The sequence below is a fragment of the Rhinatrema bivittatum genome, chromosome 11 (assembly GCF_901001135.1).
Source record: "Rhinatrema bivittatum chromosome 11, aRhiBiv1.1, whole genome shotgun sequence".
In the NCBI taxonomy this organism is placed as follows: Eukaryota; Metazoa; Chordata; class Amphibia; order Gymnophiona; family Rhinatrematidae; genus Rhinatrema; species Rhinatrema bivittatum.
Window position 1 is genome coordinate 95232392 of NC_042625.1, and position 17603 is coordinate 95249994.

Here is a 17603-nt window from a genome sequence, read left to right on the forward strand (position 1 = left end):
ACCCCAGGTAAGGGTCAGACTGTAAGACAGCGAGCAAAAATGTTACCATAAAGGGCATTGCACTGCAGTCTAAAACTGGGACACTGTGCTGAATTTACACTGCTAGGCAAATGAACCTGTGTGGGGCCCCTCCTGTTCCTGAGCTGCTCTCCCCCTCATCGCCCCACCCTTCGGTGAGATCCTCTCTTCCCTTTGCCCCTTCCCTCCTGCTGGCATTTCTTACCTGTGTCTGCCTTCTCCTGTGCTGGCGCCTACCTGCCTTACTGAACCCACTGGGAGATCCAGTCCTGCCAGGACACAGCTGGAAAGTTTACACTTCGGAGCTGTAGGGGTTGAACTGGACGATCATTAGGGAGCTGCTGGATTAGTGGACAATTTTGCCCAGATTGGTTAACATGAAAATCTATTTGTTTTGTAAGTACTTTCAAAGAAATATATTTAAATAGTATCTTGATCCTGATAGTCTGTCCTGCTATGCTTTGTACTTTGCAGCGTCACCAGTAAAGAAAGATAATTCAGAGAACAATATAAACTTAAACCATTCTAGCTTACAAATGGCTAAAAGCCCTGCTGGATAATTCTTGTTGAGAAATAATTCAAACAGGTTGCAATGTTACTGTCAGTTATCTTTTCAGCCAAAGAAAGGCTATGTCATGAGTTTGTCAATGCAATAGCCTAAGATTTAATTACGCACCAGTCCCCCAAAACACAAATCGTTTTATTAATGAAATCTGATCTGATCCACGGCAGCCTGGAGCGCTTACAGCACCACATTTTCCAATCTGTGCTTTCAGGGACACCATCTCACTCTGAGCTGACGACCAGCAAGCAAAGTCAATGTTCCCAGCACGTCCTATGGGAGTGCAACCTGATGCAGATGGAGGGGTTCCCTTGCTATGCACCTTGCATGGTCTATAGCCACCAACCGAGCACACGGCACTTCAGAGGGAGGCAGGTTCTCTCCCTTTGCTTAGAAAATATTGAACTGGTTGCAAAAGGCTGAAAAACCTCCTCATATAATGGCGTGCAGCACAGAGGCTGTGGTGATTACCAGGCACTCCCCAATGGGCGATGTCTTGCAGGGACGACTGCCCTATAAAATCAAGGAGCCCATTGAGCTCCTTGTTCTTTTCTCTCCTTCTAGCTTAAGAAGATGGCTGGGACTCAAGGGTGGAATTCCTGGACCTCCAGGATTTGGGAGTCTTCTTGGGGCCCAAGACGACCCCGTGCGTGAGAGGAGAGGAGAGTTAGTGCCACAGCCCTCCTCTGCCTTGGGAGATTACTTCAATAGTTGGAAGAGTGAATTTGCCTGCTGCTACGCTGGGGAACCCACCACAGAGTTGCTGCTTAATGGAAGAGTGTGAAGGACTCATCTTCTTCAGGAAAGGTTTCCAGTTCTATCAGCTGGAACCTGGAGCTCTGCACCCTATTGATCAGGTACCAGTATAGGGAAAATCCCTGGCTTGTGAGCAGCTCTAAAGAGCACAGTGTGAGGGCGTTCGGGGAAAAGGATTCCAGACTAACGCAGCAGAGCCACTGGGGTCTGAATGTTCCCTCTGCCCGATGGTTCATTTGCAGCTGCTATCGCACTGAACGGATTTTTTTTTTTTTTTTTTTTTTAACAATCCCACCCTTCTTCATACTGGGAAGTGTCAGAAATCCTAAGGGCCTTGAAAGAATTTCTTTCCCCCTGGTCAGGAAAGGACCCAGGGAACCTCACCAATGCCAATCCTACTACCTGGTGAAACAGGGGTTGCACTCAGCTGAAAGGGCCATTAATACCAGCACATGAAAGGGATTTTTCTTATAAAGAGTGCAGATGTATTTACCATGTTGCCGCTTCTTGCCCTATTTTTAGCATGTTATGGCCAGGACTGAATGTTCTTTGTTGATGCATTGGCCTTTCCTGGTCATGATTTACGTCCTACATTTCAGATTGGTCATTAGAATGCATTGCAGGCTCAGCCATTTGGATCTGATTATAATTATTTTCCAAACAAGAAGTCTGTGGAATGCACTTTCACCAAACTCATGAAACGGTGGATGTTTATTAGAGTTGTGATCACATGGCTCCAAGTGCTCCACAACAGCAGTTTTCCTCGGTTATTTATTTAATGGGCACACTTTGCTTTGCTGCAGTTTTATGAAATGTATCCCGTGGTTTATTGACACAGTCACCTATGGTTAGAATGGCGCAGTTGTGCCTCTCAGGATCTTGCATCATAACTCTGAGCCTTGAAAAGTGCCGCCATGCATTAGAGATGAGACCAATCTTCCAACTGCCCTCATTGATGCAAAGCTTGTGTTTACCAATGGTTGTACATGAGAACCTTCACTTTGGAAACTGCCACAGACACAAAGAAGACTCGGTAACTTGCACCTGCTTTTTGGGTGACAAGGATGTGCGTAGTGTGAAAATGCAATTCACGCACACACTTTTCCTTCCCCGCCATGGGGAATGCCTCCTCTCAGAGCTCAGCAGTTATGATAGCTTGGGCGATAGTGGCTTTGGAAACAGCCAGGAGGAATATGGAGACAGACTCTGGCTGTTTCCTTCTTTGCAATTTTATTTATGGTGAAAAGCAAAACAGAAAATAATGCAGCTCACCTTGCAGTTCTGGTAGCAGTCAAATATCAAACATAGCAGGCCTTCACATAGACTGGGTTCCCGCCTGCTCCCCAGGGACCCGCTAACCCATCTGGGCCCTGACTCCTTATAATATGGTGAGGGGAGCCTCCCTTCACCCAGAATCCCTTGCAGGATTGGTCCTTAAGGAGGACCAGGCCAGATAGCTATGGATGGTCCCTTAAGCGGTTCTGAGGAAGTTTCCAGTACACTCCCTCACACCGGTTAAAAGTCATTCTTCCTGCCGTGTAAAAAGGAACCACGTAGCCTCAAGACAACATCAAATGATAACCACAAACCTGTCTGATGATGCCATCAACAGACAGCAACGAGGCTCCACTGACAACAGGGAAGAGTTTGAGGCTTTTCGTGCACTGTCTTTCAGCACAGTCCAGTTTGCTGTAAACACATCAAAGTGCTTAACATTTTCAGCCATTTTTGGTTTTCAAGTTTCTATATCACAACCATGGAAGAGGAATCAGGGAGGAGGAATAGCCTAGTGGTTAGAGCAGTGGACTATGAACCAGGAGACCAGGGTTTGAGTCCTGCTGTCACTCCTTGTGACCCTGGGCAAGTCACTTTACCCTCCATTGCCTCAGGTACAAAAACTTAGATTGTGAGCCCTCTGGGGATAGAAAAATACCTGCAGTACCTGAATGTAAACCCATGTGATATCTCAACTGAGATCAAATGTCAGTATATAAAAATAATAAAAAAATAAATAAATGTTCAGGTGACTATAACTCATTGTCAAGCATGTAAAATAACTACAATAGTAATCAAGTAGTCACTTTGCCTATTTAATGGCTATCAACACTAATTACTGAAAAAAATAACATTTACAACATTCTATCTATGTCTAGACTCCAAGGATGCAAGACACAGTTTAACAGTCCATTTGCCTTCCATTTACTTTGTTACTGCACATAAGTCAGCCAACAGCTTTGCAACATCCAAATAAATCTCTAACATGCACTGATGGCTATCTAGTTTGAATGTTACAATAAACAGCAAACAACAAACTGCAGCATCTCAACCTACCCCAGCTCTTTGTGAATCAGTAGAAACCTCTCTGCAATTAAGTAAATCTATTAATCACATTTCAGGCGCCTATTAGGGAAATGTGCCTAAGCCAGGTTCACAATAAATAATCCATGGCCTCAATGACATCTCTGCAACACAGACAGCTGGTCAGCAAGTCCTGACATTATACTGGATGCAAAGATAGGAAATTCCAGCCATGCATAACACACTGTCAGCATGAATTAGCACTGGAATCCCCCATATGGTGGGAATCCAAAATTAGGGATATGAATTTTATATATCCCAGAAAATGCTACAAGGGTTTGATAAACAGCAGCAGTTTGATAAGCAAAGGACTCACCAATGGTGTCAGAAGTGTGATAACTTTGCTCTCTTTGCTTCCCCATATTCCTAGATTTTGTTGCCATATGAACTTGGATAATTTGTATTATTATTATTATGTAAGTAGTGTATGGGTCTGTAAAATATTATGGAGAAAAAAGGTATTTATGTGTGTAGCATCCTTCCCCCACCCACCCAAGAATGGAAAGATAGCATGCACAGTTTTTGCAGTGGGTACACAGAGCCCAGGCAATGTTCTGAACCAGTTTTACACGTGTAAACATGCACCTAGCCACGTGACATGCTCAGAAAAGTGTCTTTCCACATGTCCTAAGAGAAACACATCAATTGTACATCGTGTTCAATGAAGGCTGTTAAGGGACGATTTTTGGTGGGGTACCGAGAGCAGACCCATGGCTTATCTGCACATAATTGGCTGAGAGCAGAAATACACAAGCATTTTATAACACGTGTTTATGATATATGTGCATTTTATGAAATACAGGTATCTTTACCCCACAAATACATGTATGCAATGCACTGAACATGTGCACATTTCCGACCTATTTTAAAAAGATATGCACATATATTTTACATGTGAAAATAAAGTCTAAGACAATATAATTTAAAATATGCATGTAATTACTACTTTTACCAATTACTCCACTAGTTTGCCCAGTTCTTATCCAGGTCATTGCAAACTTCCTGGTTCTTCACCCAGACCTCCCACCCAGCCAATAGTACACTATAAACACATTTAATATCACTTACGTCCAGATAATTAATAGGTGGAAAAATATGTGAGTTGCAGGAGATTTTAAAAGATGCGTGCACACATGGATGTGCTGATTTTATAACATGCGCGTGGGATTTTATAATCCGTACTCACATGTGTGGGTGGCTCACGCGGGGGGGGGGGGCCCTATTTTATAAGATTATGCGTGGCGACACAATCGGGCCTCCCTGAGTTCCTCCCCCTCCTACCCATACTCTCCTCCCCACCCCCTAAACCCTGTCTCCTACCTTTCTTAACTTGCGTGCGCCGGCCGACTGCCGGCGCACGCTTCTCCAGCACAGCGGCAAACGGCTGCTGTGCTGGCCACCTCCAGCCCCACCCCTCCCCGCCCCTTTGGGCCTGGCACTTCGGCGCGTAACAGGGGTTATGCACGTGGCCGGGCCCCTTTGAAAATACGTGCATAACCCCCGGGATTTACATGCACCAGGCATTTAAAATCTACGTGTTAGTTCGCAAATGTATGTGAGTCTTTTATAACAGCAACGTACACACATATGTGTGGGGAACATCGCTACATTGCCCCTTTCCACATACGTGCTTGTATGCGCAAAAGTGAAAATACGCAAGTAGATGCTACTTATGTGTGTATATGCTAATTTTTACACACCTAATGTTTTCAAAATTCATCCCTATGGAACAAAATCAATCATTACATCTCCAGAAAAGGCAGCGCAAATATGGACTGTGACCCAATGACCAACACACAAACAGAAAATGATATAGAGTGAGAGCTGTTACAGTTCATATGGAGTTGCACAAAGCATTTCTACAGCACTTCCACAACATGAAACTGCATGCAGCTAGCGCCTGGCATTCTGCTCATCTGTGCAGTAACAATGTATCTCAGACCCGAAAGCCACAACATGAAACTGCATGCAGCTAGCGCCTGGCATTCTGCTCATCTGCGCGTAACAATGTATCTCAGACCTGAAAGCCACAACATGAAACCGCATGCAGCTAGCGGCTGGCATTCTGCTCATCTGTGCGTAACAATGTATCTCAGACCCGAAAGCCACAACATGAAACTGCATGCAGCTAGCGCCTGGCATTCTGCTCATCTGTGCAGTAACAATGTATCTCAGACCCGAAAGCCACAACATGAAACTGCATGCAGCTAGCGCCTGGCATTCTGCTCATCTGCGCGTAACAATGTATCTCAGACCTGAAAGCCACAACATGAAACCGCATGCAGCTAGCGGCTGGCATTCTGCTCATCTGTGCGTAACAATGTATCTCAGACCTGAAAGCCACAACATGAAACCGCATGCAGCTAGCGCCTGGCATTCTGCTCATCTGCGCAGTAACAATGTATCTCAGACTGGAAAGCCACAACATGAAACCGCATGCAGCTAGCGCCTGGCATTCTGCTCATCTGCGCAGTAACAATGTATCTCAGACCTGAAAGCCACAACATGAAACCGCATGCAGCTAGCGCCTGGCATTCTGCTCATCTGTGCAGTAACAATGTATCTCAGACCTGAAAGCCACAACATGAAACTGCATGCAGCTAGCGCCTGGCATTCCGCTCATCTGCACCGTAACAATATATCTCAGACCTGAAAGCCACAACATGAAACTGCATGCAGCTAGCGCCTGGCATTCTGCTCATCTGCGCCATAACAATGTATCTCAGACCTGAAAGCCACAACATGAAATGCATGCAGCTAGCGCCTGGCATTCTGCTCATCTGCGCCGTAACAATGTATCTCAGACCTGAAAGCCACAACATGAAACTGCATGCAGCTAGCGCCTGGCATTCTGCTCATCTGCGCCGTAACAATGTATCTCAGACCTGAAAGCCACAACATGAAACCGCATGCAGCTAGCGCCTGGCATTCTGCTCATCTGTGCGTAACAATGTATCTCAGACTGGAAAGCCACAACATGAAACCGCATGCAGCTAGCGCCTGGCATTCTGCTCATCTGCGCGTAACAATGTATCTCAGACCTGAAAGCCACAACATGAAACTGCGTGCAGCTAGCGCCTGGCATTCTGCTCATCTGCGCGTAACAATGTATCTCAGACCTGAAAGCCACAACATGAAACTGCGTGCAGCTAGCGCCTGGCATTCTGCTCATCTGTGCGTAACAATGTATCTCAGACCTGAAAGCCACAACATGAAACTGCATGCAGCTAGCGCCTGGCATTCTGCTCATCTGCGCCATAACAATGTATCTCAGACCTGAAAGCCACAACATGAAACTGCATGCAGCTAGCGCCTGGCATTCTGCTCATCTGTGCGTAACAATGTATCTCAGACCTGAAAGCCACAACATGAAACTGCATGCAGCTAGCGCCTGGCATTCTGCTCATCTGCGCCATAACAATGTATCTCAGACCTGAAAGCCACAACATGAAACTGCATGCAGCTAGCGCCTGGCATTCTGCTCATCTGTGCGTAACAATGTATCAAAGACTGGAAAGCCACAACATGAAACCGCATGCAGCTAGCGCCTGGCATTCTGCTCATCTGCGCAGTAACAATGTATCTCAGACCTGAAAGCCACAACATGAAACTGCATGCAGCTAGCGCCTGGCATTCTGCTCATCTGTGCAGTAACAATGTATCTCAGACCTGAAAGCCACAACATGAAACTGCATGCAGCTAGCGCCTGGCATTCTGCTCATCTGCGCCGTAACAATGTATCTCAGACCTGAAAGCCACAACATGAAACCGCATGCAGCTAGCTCCTGGCATTCTGCTCATCTGTGCGTAACAATGTATCTCAGACTGGAAAACCACAACATGAAACCGCATGCAGCTAGCGCCTGGCATTCTGCTCATCTGCGCCGTAACAATGTATCTCAGACCTGAAAGCCACAACATGAAACTGCGTGCAGCTAGCGCCTGGCATTCTGCTCATCTGCGCGTAACAATGTATCTCAGACCTGAAAGCCACAACATGAAACTGCATGCAGCTAACGCCTGGCATTCTGCTCATCTGCGCGTAACTATGTATCTCAGACCTGAAAGCCACAACATGAAACTGCGTGCAGCTAGCGCCTGGCATTCCGCTCATCTGCGCGTAACAATGTATCTCAGACCTGAAAGCCACAACATGAAACTGCGTGCAGCTAGCGCCTGGCATTCCGCTCATCTGCGCGTAACAATGTATCTCAGACCTGAAAGCCACAACATGAAACCACGTGCAGCTAGCGCCTGGCATTCTGCTCATCTGCACCGTAACAATGTATCTCAGACTGGAAAGCCACAACATGAAACTGCATGCAGCTAGCGCCTGGCATTCTGCTCATCTGCACCGTAACAATGTATCTCAGACCTGAAAGCCACAACATGAAACCGCATGCAGCTAGCGCCTGGCATTCCGCTCATCTGCGCGTAACAATGTATCTCAGACCTGAAAGCCACAACATGAAACTGCATGCAGCTAGCGCCTGGCATTCTGCTCATCTGCGCGTAACAATGTATCTCAGACCTGAAAGCCACAACATGAAACCGCGTGCAGCTAGCGCCTGGCATTCCGCTCATCTGCGCGTAACAATGTATCTCAGACCCGAAAGCCTCAACATGAAACTGCATGCAGCTAGCGCCTGGCATTCCGCTCATCTGCGCCGTAACAATGTATCTCAGACCTGAAAGCCTCAACATGAAACTGCATGCAGCTAGCGCCTGGCATTCTGCTCATCTGCGCCGTAACAATGTATCTCAGACTGGAAAGCCACAACATGAAACTGCATGCAGCTAGCGCCTGGCATTCTGCTCATCTGCACCGTAACAATGTATCTCAGACCTGAAAGCCACAACATGAAACTGCATGCAGCTAGCGCCTGGCATTCCGCTCATCTGCGCCGTAACAATGTATCTCAGACCTGAAAGCCACAACATGAAACTGTATATAGCTTATTTTCAACATACATCTCAAACAGACTCAGCCCAATTGGCTAGACTCTTGGTCCAGCCCCAGTATATACATATGGATTCTACCTCTAGTTTTTGCTATCCTTTTACTTCCTGGCTACTCTAGCCCCCAAGTTTAATCTCCCTGTTATATGTAACTGTGCTTTGGCCTTCCTGTTATATGGTTATGTTGCTAATCCCTAAGTTCCATGTAAACCGGTTTGATATGAATCTTGTCATGAAGATCGGTATAGAAAATGTCAAATAAAAATAAATATAGCTAGCGCCTGGCATTCCGCTCATCTGCGCCGTAACAATGTATCTCAGACCTGAAAGCCACAGTTTTTGCTCGGGGGACGGGACGGGACAAGTTCATTGTCCGTTCCCCCCCCCCCCCCCCGAGCAAATACCCCCCCACCATTACTTTCTTTGGAAGTTTCTCTGGGAAACTGCACGTATTGCATGTGACCTCATTTCTGCGCTATGCACGAGATCTTTCTCTGCTCCGTTGTGTTGCCCTTTTGTTTGATATGCAGAGAAAATATTTTTTTTGTCCTTCTGGTGCTAGGTTTTACATCTCGCAGGATAAAAAAAACAAACACACAGGTGTAACAACACTGGTATGATACAATGTTGCATGACATCCAGTGCCTAAAAACCTATTCCCTGTTGCCTTTCCAGCAGCCCCCATCGTGAAAATGATCATTGTTTCCTTAATAAGTCTTTGAAGATGTAAAAACGTCTAACTTCCTCTTTATCCAGGAATAGTGTCTGAGACTTTCCCTTCAGCTTGGGTCCTGGGGGACAATCTGGAGACAGAGTGGGCTAAGCCAGCAGTCGCTGCCCGAATCCCACCACTTTCAACCCTGGCAGTGGAATTTAAATGAACCCCGCCAGCCATTTCATCACCGCCCCACTCCATCCTCTTACTGTTTTATAGTCCTTCCAGGTGCGGTGGAAATCCACACTTCCATCTCTTCGGTGCTGGATGATAGTCCAGCCTCCCCCACTGGTCTCCATATCGCAGAAGGCCTGTGAAAATCAAAAGACAGCCATTCTCAACAATGACTCCTCATTGTGGCACCACAGATGCAGAGTCAGGAGCCAGGAGCTTGGACAAGCGCCCTTACAACAATTATGTTATAAACCCAGCAGATGTGAGGCTCTAGCCTCTTTCCAGCCGAGCGGGGATCATGCCAGTTCCTCACCAGTCACGCTATCATTCTTTGCATTATAACTGGGTAGCGTCAACATTGTGGAGCTATTTAAACTATTTCCCGCAGCTGAACAAATCTTTGCTGAGGTTTGTAAATAGTTGGGGTTGAGTGTGTGTGCAGGATAGAGGTTTGTCATCAGGACGGGAGTGAAAGAGCCCGCAACGCCTGAGAGAGGAAACACAGACGAATACAAAGTCACACAGAGATAACACAACACTTACTTTTTATTTTTATGGCTTATACAGTTTATAACTGTTTCTGATGGGTTTTATTACTGTAAATTGGTTATTGCCATTTCTATGGTGAATTGATCTTGTGGGTTTTACTCCATGGAGTTGTTAATTTTCTATTATGTGTTTCATTTCATGATATTTTATACAGGGATTTCTTAACTGATTGTGCTCCACTTTGGATATTTTAAACAAAAAGGTGGATTATAAATCCAGAGGTAGCTATTGAGCTGCTGTGCAGTGCTGCTAATTAGCCAGATAAACTCAGCCCACCCACTCAGTGGTGCAGCTGCGCTGCTGAATGCATCCAGCTAAGCAGCGCTGAACATCGCCTGCTCAATAAATAAATAAATACATTTAGTGCAGCCCATGAATTAATGTTCCAGGAGTAGTTTACTACTCAGAATTGTTTAGACGTTCAAGGTGATATAATGGGGAAGTCTGGACGACCTGCCCATTGCTAAGGATGGCTTCTGCCTGGTGCAGACTCTTGCCAGGACCAGCTCGCAGCTGCTGAAATGTGCTCGTCGGTGGAAAGAAATAGGACTTTGCTGAATGGATATGAGACAAAAACTTCAGGACGCTTTTAAAATTTATTTTTAAGTTAACAATTGCTAATCAGCACCAACAAATTTAATCCCACCTAGGAAATCAGGGATCAGCCCTTGGCAGCTCATTTCTGTCTAGCAGCACTTCATCCACCTCCTGGCACCATGGATGCGAGTAACACTTGTAAAATCCTAAACTCAGCTTGCTCAAGAGATGCAGCTCAGTGAAATACCTGCTTTGGAACATTTTATGTATTTATTTGTTTTTCTATACTGATGTATAAGATGTATATGTGTGTGTGTGTGTGTGTGTGTATGTATATATATATATATATATATATATATATATATATATATATATATATATATATATATATATATATATAAGATGTAGAAGAGTGGAGGGGTCAGAGGGCTTAAAGGATTCCTGCCAGATGAGTATATGTTCTGGCCTTGACTCTAGACTAGACCCAGACCATGGATAGATACAGCAGCTTTATTGTATTCCAGATAGCTGTAATGAGTTAAACATCTTAACTCGAGCTGCAATAGCCTGTCAGGCTCATTGCATTATGGGATTCTGCTAAAATCAGTGCAATGGCTATGACTAGCACGTTTCAGGACTTGGTTATTTTAGGTGTGCTGATAAAGCCAATGTGGGTTAGCCAATGTAGCAAAATGCCTCTGACATTAAAAAAATAATAATAATTTTGTACATCTACAATTAACATGCTTTAAACGGGATTACCAGTGAAACATCATTGAACACTGATAGTCTATGATCAAAGTCTATAAGCCATAAACCTGCGACTTATAGTGTTTTCTGGCCTGAGCCCATTCCTCCATATTCACTGTCCATTCCTACTGTCCAGTGCGCACTGCGCAGAGCTCTTTCCCAAGAGCGAGGAATCACTTTTGCTGTGCTTCGCTAATCTAGTTTCTGAATCGACACAGAAAAATAAGAAGAATTCCTTGGGAGAAAAAAAAATATTTCTTCCCATCCTGAAAGGACTGGCGTCCAGTGGTGATGAGACGAGGACTTCAGATCAGAGGCAGCTTGGTGATCGGCTTCCCTCGTGCTGAGATCACGCGAGGAGATTTTCAAAACCTCAAGCTCTTCTTTGGAGGTCATTAGAAAGGAGGGAGATAACTGGTGGCACCCGTGTCTCTGTGACTGAGCGAGGGCGCAGGACTCACTCAGTGCTATGGGGCTGCCTCAGGCAAACTCTCTCCTCCTGTAGCTGCTTCTGCCATTCAGTGGCACAAAGGTTGTCAGGAGCTGGGGCAGAACTGGCCGGACTCCACAGAAGTGCCTGGGAGTGAGTGTGAATCACTGACGGGGGTTAAAAATGGAAGGATGAGTCAGACTCCCTAAAATGGCTGAGAAGAGAAGGCTATTTCCTAGGCTAGCCTGGCACAACATTGCTAAATGTTTTTGTTATTTAAATGGATTGCAACGTCTTGGCCCATGCTTGCTTGCCTGTAGCACCATATTGAGGGTAGGGAGCAGATACCACAAGAGGCCTGGCATAGGAATATTCCAGCCTTCTGACTGCCGCAGAGGAAATATTTCTCCTTTCCATTGGAAGCATGAATAAATACTCGTGAGTCACGCAGGCTTCATACATGCAGAAATTCCTCTAAAACTGTTCCTGTTCTCTGCAAGGATATTGTCCCAAAACAAAGACCAGCAGGCTCCTTATGTGTGAGGATGCAGCAGGAATCACTTCTGTGATCAGAACGGCTCCCCTGGCTTTAGGGGTGCCGGTGGTGCAGTGCAGGCCTTTCCTGGCTTTTCACCTCTAGGAGCGCCACAGGTGCTGTGATTTCCCCGTCCCAAGATGCGTCAGCGCAGCACGCCGCAGCAGGCTCTGCAAACTTGGCAATTCAGTGCAAGATGGTAAAGTGTGAAATCTCTAGCAGTTTGCTAATTTTAGCACCTCCAAAAACCAGCAAAGAAATGAAAATGCATAATTCTGCTGCATTTGTACAGTTTTTCCTAGTCACTTCCACTGTCAGGGGATAAGAGTCAAACTGCCTGTTCTGGCACTCACACTCTTTGCATCAATGTTTGAAGGAAACGTACATGAGGACTGTCACTGTTCTGGATACAAAGTGCTCACAAATGCTTGCATGGACTTTTTGTCAGGGTAGAATTTAGCTGGAAGAAAGAGGTTTGTAAATGCAATTTACCTGTGCACATTTCCTCCCAGGACCTAAGCACGCTCCCAGGGAGGGTGGAGAATTTTCTGATTGATGATCAATGCAGATAAAATACTTTTTACTCACAGAAATCCCTTTGAAAATGACCCTGCCTGATGTTCCTCTTAAAGCAAACAAAATCTTTCATTGTTTCGAAATTTTCCACCAAAACGAAGAGGTCCTAATCATGTTCCATGCCTCACGTCCCCAGCTAATCTTATTCTTTTATTTCACAACATGTGATTTCCAGAGTTTTGTGCGCCATGGGCTGATGCTTCTGCTGCTCGTACTGTTTTATTGCTGTTTCTGTGTCTCCCATGAGACCTTCTGGCTTTCAAAATGAACTTAAGGCAACACTTGAAGAGGTGGCAGGCAGCTCAGAGCAGAATGGGTAGGTGCCACGAAACATTTTGTGGGGATGGACATGTTCCACGGACTTCACTCTTTTCTCGCTATGTTTTTCCTTGACGTGTCTCCCTCTCTGCACACTTTTACAGCTCCCCGGCTTATGGACTGCTCCACAGCTCTCCGCCTCTCAGCCCCCACCATTCCCTCGCATTGGGTTAACCCAATGATCCGAGACCAGTCTCCTTTGCCCAGGTATAAGCAAATTTAACCAATCGCGATTACAATTAAAAACAGTGCTAACCCCCTTCATTCTGAGTGTGTGTGTGTGAGGGGGGGTTGGCCCTGAAGGTCTGGCACTAGCTGTGCCTGTGTAAGGTAACATGTTAACACGCGTCGTGTGGGACTATATACCCAGCATCTCTGGTCATGGTAGAGGTTTTCTTCTGTAAAGTGAGGGACTGTTTGGCAAAGCAGCCTAACCAGATGTGGAGCAGAGAAGGTCACCTCCACCACTCACAGGTCACATAACCTCCACTAACCGTACACTGCAAGGAAGGGACTTACATTATGGACCACAAAGTTTACTGCTGCTATTTAATAATTTGCTGTAAATTTGGGGCTGGGATTATCATGGACGTTTGTGAAGAACAGAAGTGCCCAGTATTTTAGGACCTGATCTCCCGTTTTCTCACTGGCTACAACTGTAAGCCCTAGGAATATTTTCCACATGAAGACTGCTGGGGCTTTAAAGAGCAGTAATTATCATTCTTTCAGCCTTTAAATTTATGTTTTTATCACTTTGCCCTGCTTAAGTAAACTACCAAGCACTTACCAAATCCCTTTCTACATTTTTTACCTCCCACTCGCTTGCATTCTTGTTCTTCTGTCATGTTTTTAAGTAAATTGACCCATCATTCCTAAAAGTGTTTTGTTTGTCAGAAAAACTTTTCTAATTATAAGAAAACATGTTCAGAGCATTTCTGATGAATCATAAGTACCATAAGTTGTTCTAATTTACAGGAAATATATATATATAGAGGGAGAGAGAGAGAGAGAGAGCAGAGAGCAGAGATGGATGGATAAGACAGAGACAGACAGATAAGGAAAGCTGCACTGCTTGGCATTGCTGAATCTGCACCAGCCAGTTGATGACAGACCCCAAGTCCTGGTGCCACAAATTCCTTATGAATGGTTTCCACTATTTTTCCCTCCTGTCATACCAGGCAAAGTGTAGGGTAGATACTGGAGTGGCCTCCTGGGACCAGGAGATAGGACACCACTCCCTGAAGCTCAGCTACTAGCACTTAGTCTCAGCAGTATAAACTGAAATAATTCAATTTCCCGCATTATAAGCTCATTATTGACTTTTCCCAAGAACAAATGCCCATCCAAACGAGCCCCTCTGTGGGAATTCACATGCTCACTCTTTTTGGCCTGTGCAGAATGAGGCACTGGCAATAGAGATGAGCAAGGCTGAGTCAAGGGGGTTCAAGGTGGTGGCTGCCAGACGGTAGCACGCTGAGCTCTGTTCTTAAAATAAATACCCTGCAATGGGTTTATTTGTTTGTTTTTCTATACCGGTGTTCGATCTGGAATATCACATCGGTTTACAATGTGACTAGGGTTTTCAAGAAAGTTGTAAGAGGAAGGCTCCGTCTGGGGGTTCTGGGGACCAACGGACGCTCACATTGTCCGAGGTGCTTTCTCGCTGGGGGGGGGGGGGGCTCTGTTGGAGAGCGTCAAAAGGGAAGGTTTGCTCTCATCTCCCCCAGGACTGCCAGTTTCTCTGAGCCCAGTGAGCCAAACTCCCCCCCTCCCCCGCCCCCGCCTGGATCCAATCGCATGCAGAGCCTCTTCTCCGTGGCAGAGAAAGTCACCATTGGATGATGTCTTGCTGGCCCATCCCCTGCAGCTGGAGGCGTGGAGGGAGGAAGAGGAGCAGCGGCATCGGAGGTTTCCTCTCGGTGTGGCAACGAAGAAAACCAGGGTGTGTTCCCATCTCAAGGTGAATGTGCAGAAACTGGTGGGGCAAGTCCCTTTTCAGCAGCGCAAGCTTCTGAGTCTTCATTGCCACCTTTTCGGGAGACCTACAGCTTTTTCACTTGAAACTTTGGGAGGCTATTGAAGGTCTAGGATAACGACAGCAAACTCCTTCTCAGATCTATCTCACGCGTATTCTTTGTGGATATCCTGAAAACCTGGCCTGTTTGTGGCACTCGAGGACGAGAGTTCACCATCACTGGTCTAAGAAATGCTGTTATGCAGCAAATGTCAATCACATTTGAAAAAATGCCTTTGTTGATTTCTTTAGAAACCTCAGTTGCTGGACTCGGGACACAGGTTTCTGCTATGAATGAACGTGTTGACTATCTTAAATCTTCACAAAAAGCATTAGTTAAGGACAATCTCCAGCTGTTTAATAAATTGGAGCGAGCCGAGAACTCCTTGAGGAGACAGGATTTACGTTTTATTAACTTTCCTTGCTTACCTCTGGTCTCTGCCAAAGATATGTAGAAGAGATATTTGAGAGAGGAACTTCATGTTCTGGAGTCCTCGAGACCACCAGTATTCTCCTCCATTTAAGAGGAAAGAAGAAGACGAAGAGCGTCGAAGACTCTGATCAAGATATCTGATCACCCTCTAGATGTTACCACCTTATTAAAGCTTCAAACTCCGAGAGTCTCATAGGTTTTAGAACCCGATAGAGACTGCTTATTGAAACTTTATTTTAGGCAGCATGGAGATTTGTTTCTGCAACAGAGGGTTACGACTTTTCCAGCTGTTTCTAAGCGAACACAGAGAAAGCGTAAGCAGTTCTTATTGTTGAGAGCCAGAGTTTATTCTTTCTAAAATGTCCATGCAAATGCTGTATCAGCTATAATTCTATTCCATGACCCTAAGCAGCTCTCTTCTGAGTGATAAAACTGCAGCCCTCTTCTTTGCCACCTCTTCCCCCTGCTATCACTTGATTAGAGCATTCATTATCATTATTGCAATATATCCTTGGATAAGGCTACCTCAGAATGTTCTTTAATTAATTCTTTTTGGAAAGTGTATTGAATCCTTTGGTTATTTTTGTGGACTTGATTTGAGTTTGATAGCAACAAACTTCTGTTTGATATTTTTCTTTAGATGTTCTATCATCTAACATTTTCTGTTTCAAGTTAATCTTAAATATATATATATATTTGAAAACTATAAATAAAAGCTTAAAACACCCAGCGGCTGATAAAGGAAGTGTATTGAAGGTTAAATATATCAGGACCATCTTAGTGCCAGCAGGTGTTACTCCAACAGTGGGCAATCATCCATCCTTCCCTGGGGCCAGCAAACCCTGCCAACTGCAGGGCCGTTGTTAGACACACTGAGGTCCAGGGCAGAACCTATGTTTTGTTTTAGAACCTAAGGCTTGCCACACTGGGTCAGACCAAGGGTCCATCGAGCCCAATATCCTGTCTCCAACAGTGGCCAAGCCAGGTCTCAAGTACCTGGCAGGATCCCAAGGGGTAGACAGAGTCCAAGCTGCTTATCCCAAAAATAGGAGGTGGATTTCTGCAAATCTACCTTAATGGTTAATGGACTTTTCCTCTAGGAACTTGTCCAAACCTTTTTTAAACACAGCTACACTAATAGCTTTCACCATATCCTCTGACAATGAATTCCAGAGCTTCGTTATGTGTTGAGTAAAAATATATTTTCTCTTATTAGTTTTAAATGTATTACCCAGTAACTTCATTGTGTCTCCCCTGGTCTTTGTACTTTTCAAAAGAGTAAACTGATTAGCGTTTACTCCTTCCATTCCACTCATGATTTTATAGATCTTTATCATATCCCCCCTCAGCCTTCTCTTCTCCAGGCTGAACAGCCCCAACCTCTTTAGCCTTTCCTCATAGGGGAATCATTCCAGCCCCTTTAATATTTTGGTAAGGGGTGTTTTTATTTATTTGAAATGCCTGAAAAGTGATTTATAAAGCGGATTACATTCAGATACAGCATTTCCCTGTCCCCAGAAGGCTCATAATGTTTGTACCTGAGGTGATGGAGGGTGACGTGATTTGTCCAAGGTCACAAGGGGCAGCAATGGGATTTGAACCCTGGCTCCTCTGGCTCTCAGCCTGCTGCTCTAACCATGACTAGGCTACCCCTCATCATTTATCTTAATGGTTTTGGTTTTGAATTATAGCCTGCCTTCTATAATTTTGTTGCAAAATGTGGACTAGAAATGTAAATAAATAAATAAAGAGGGGACCCAGCCAGTGCCCCAGTGACATTACACGGCTTCATCAAGGGGGCTCCAAGGCTATTGCCCTGCTTGCATTGCCCCCAACCAGCTGCCAAGCCATAGGCCCAGGTCACAACATGGACATGTCAGGAATGGGAACAGATGGACGAGCTACATTGTGAGTTGTGT

At 45.2% G+C, this 17603-nt stretch overlaps 1 protein-coding gene across 1 annotated transcript in view; it reads right to left on the reverse strand.

The window, feature by feature from the left end:
• LOC115073419 (angiopoietin-2-like) overlaps positions 1-17603 on the reverse strand; it is a 63882-nt gene that overhangs the window by 13631 nt on the left and 32648 nt on the right. The window contains exon 6 of the mRNA XM_029571828.1: positions 9578-9679. Coding sequence (XP_029427688.1) covers positions 9578-9679 — 102 coding nt within the window. The remainder of the gene's footprint in view (positions 1-9577; positions 9680-17603) is intronic.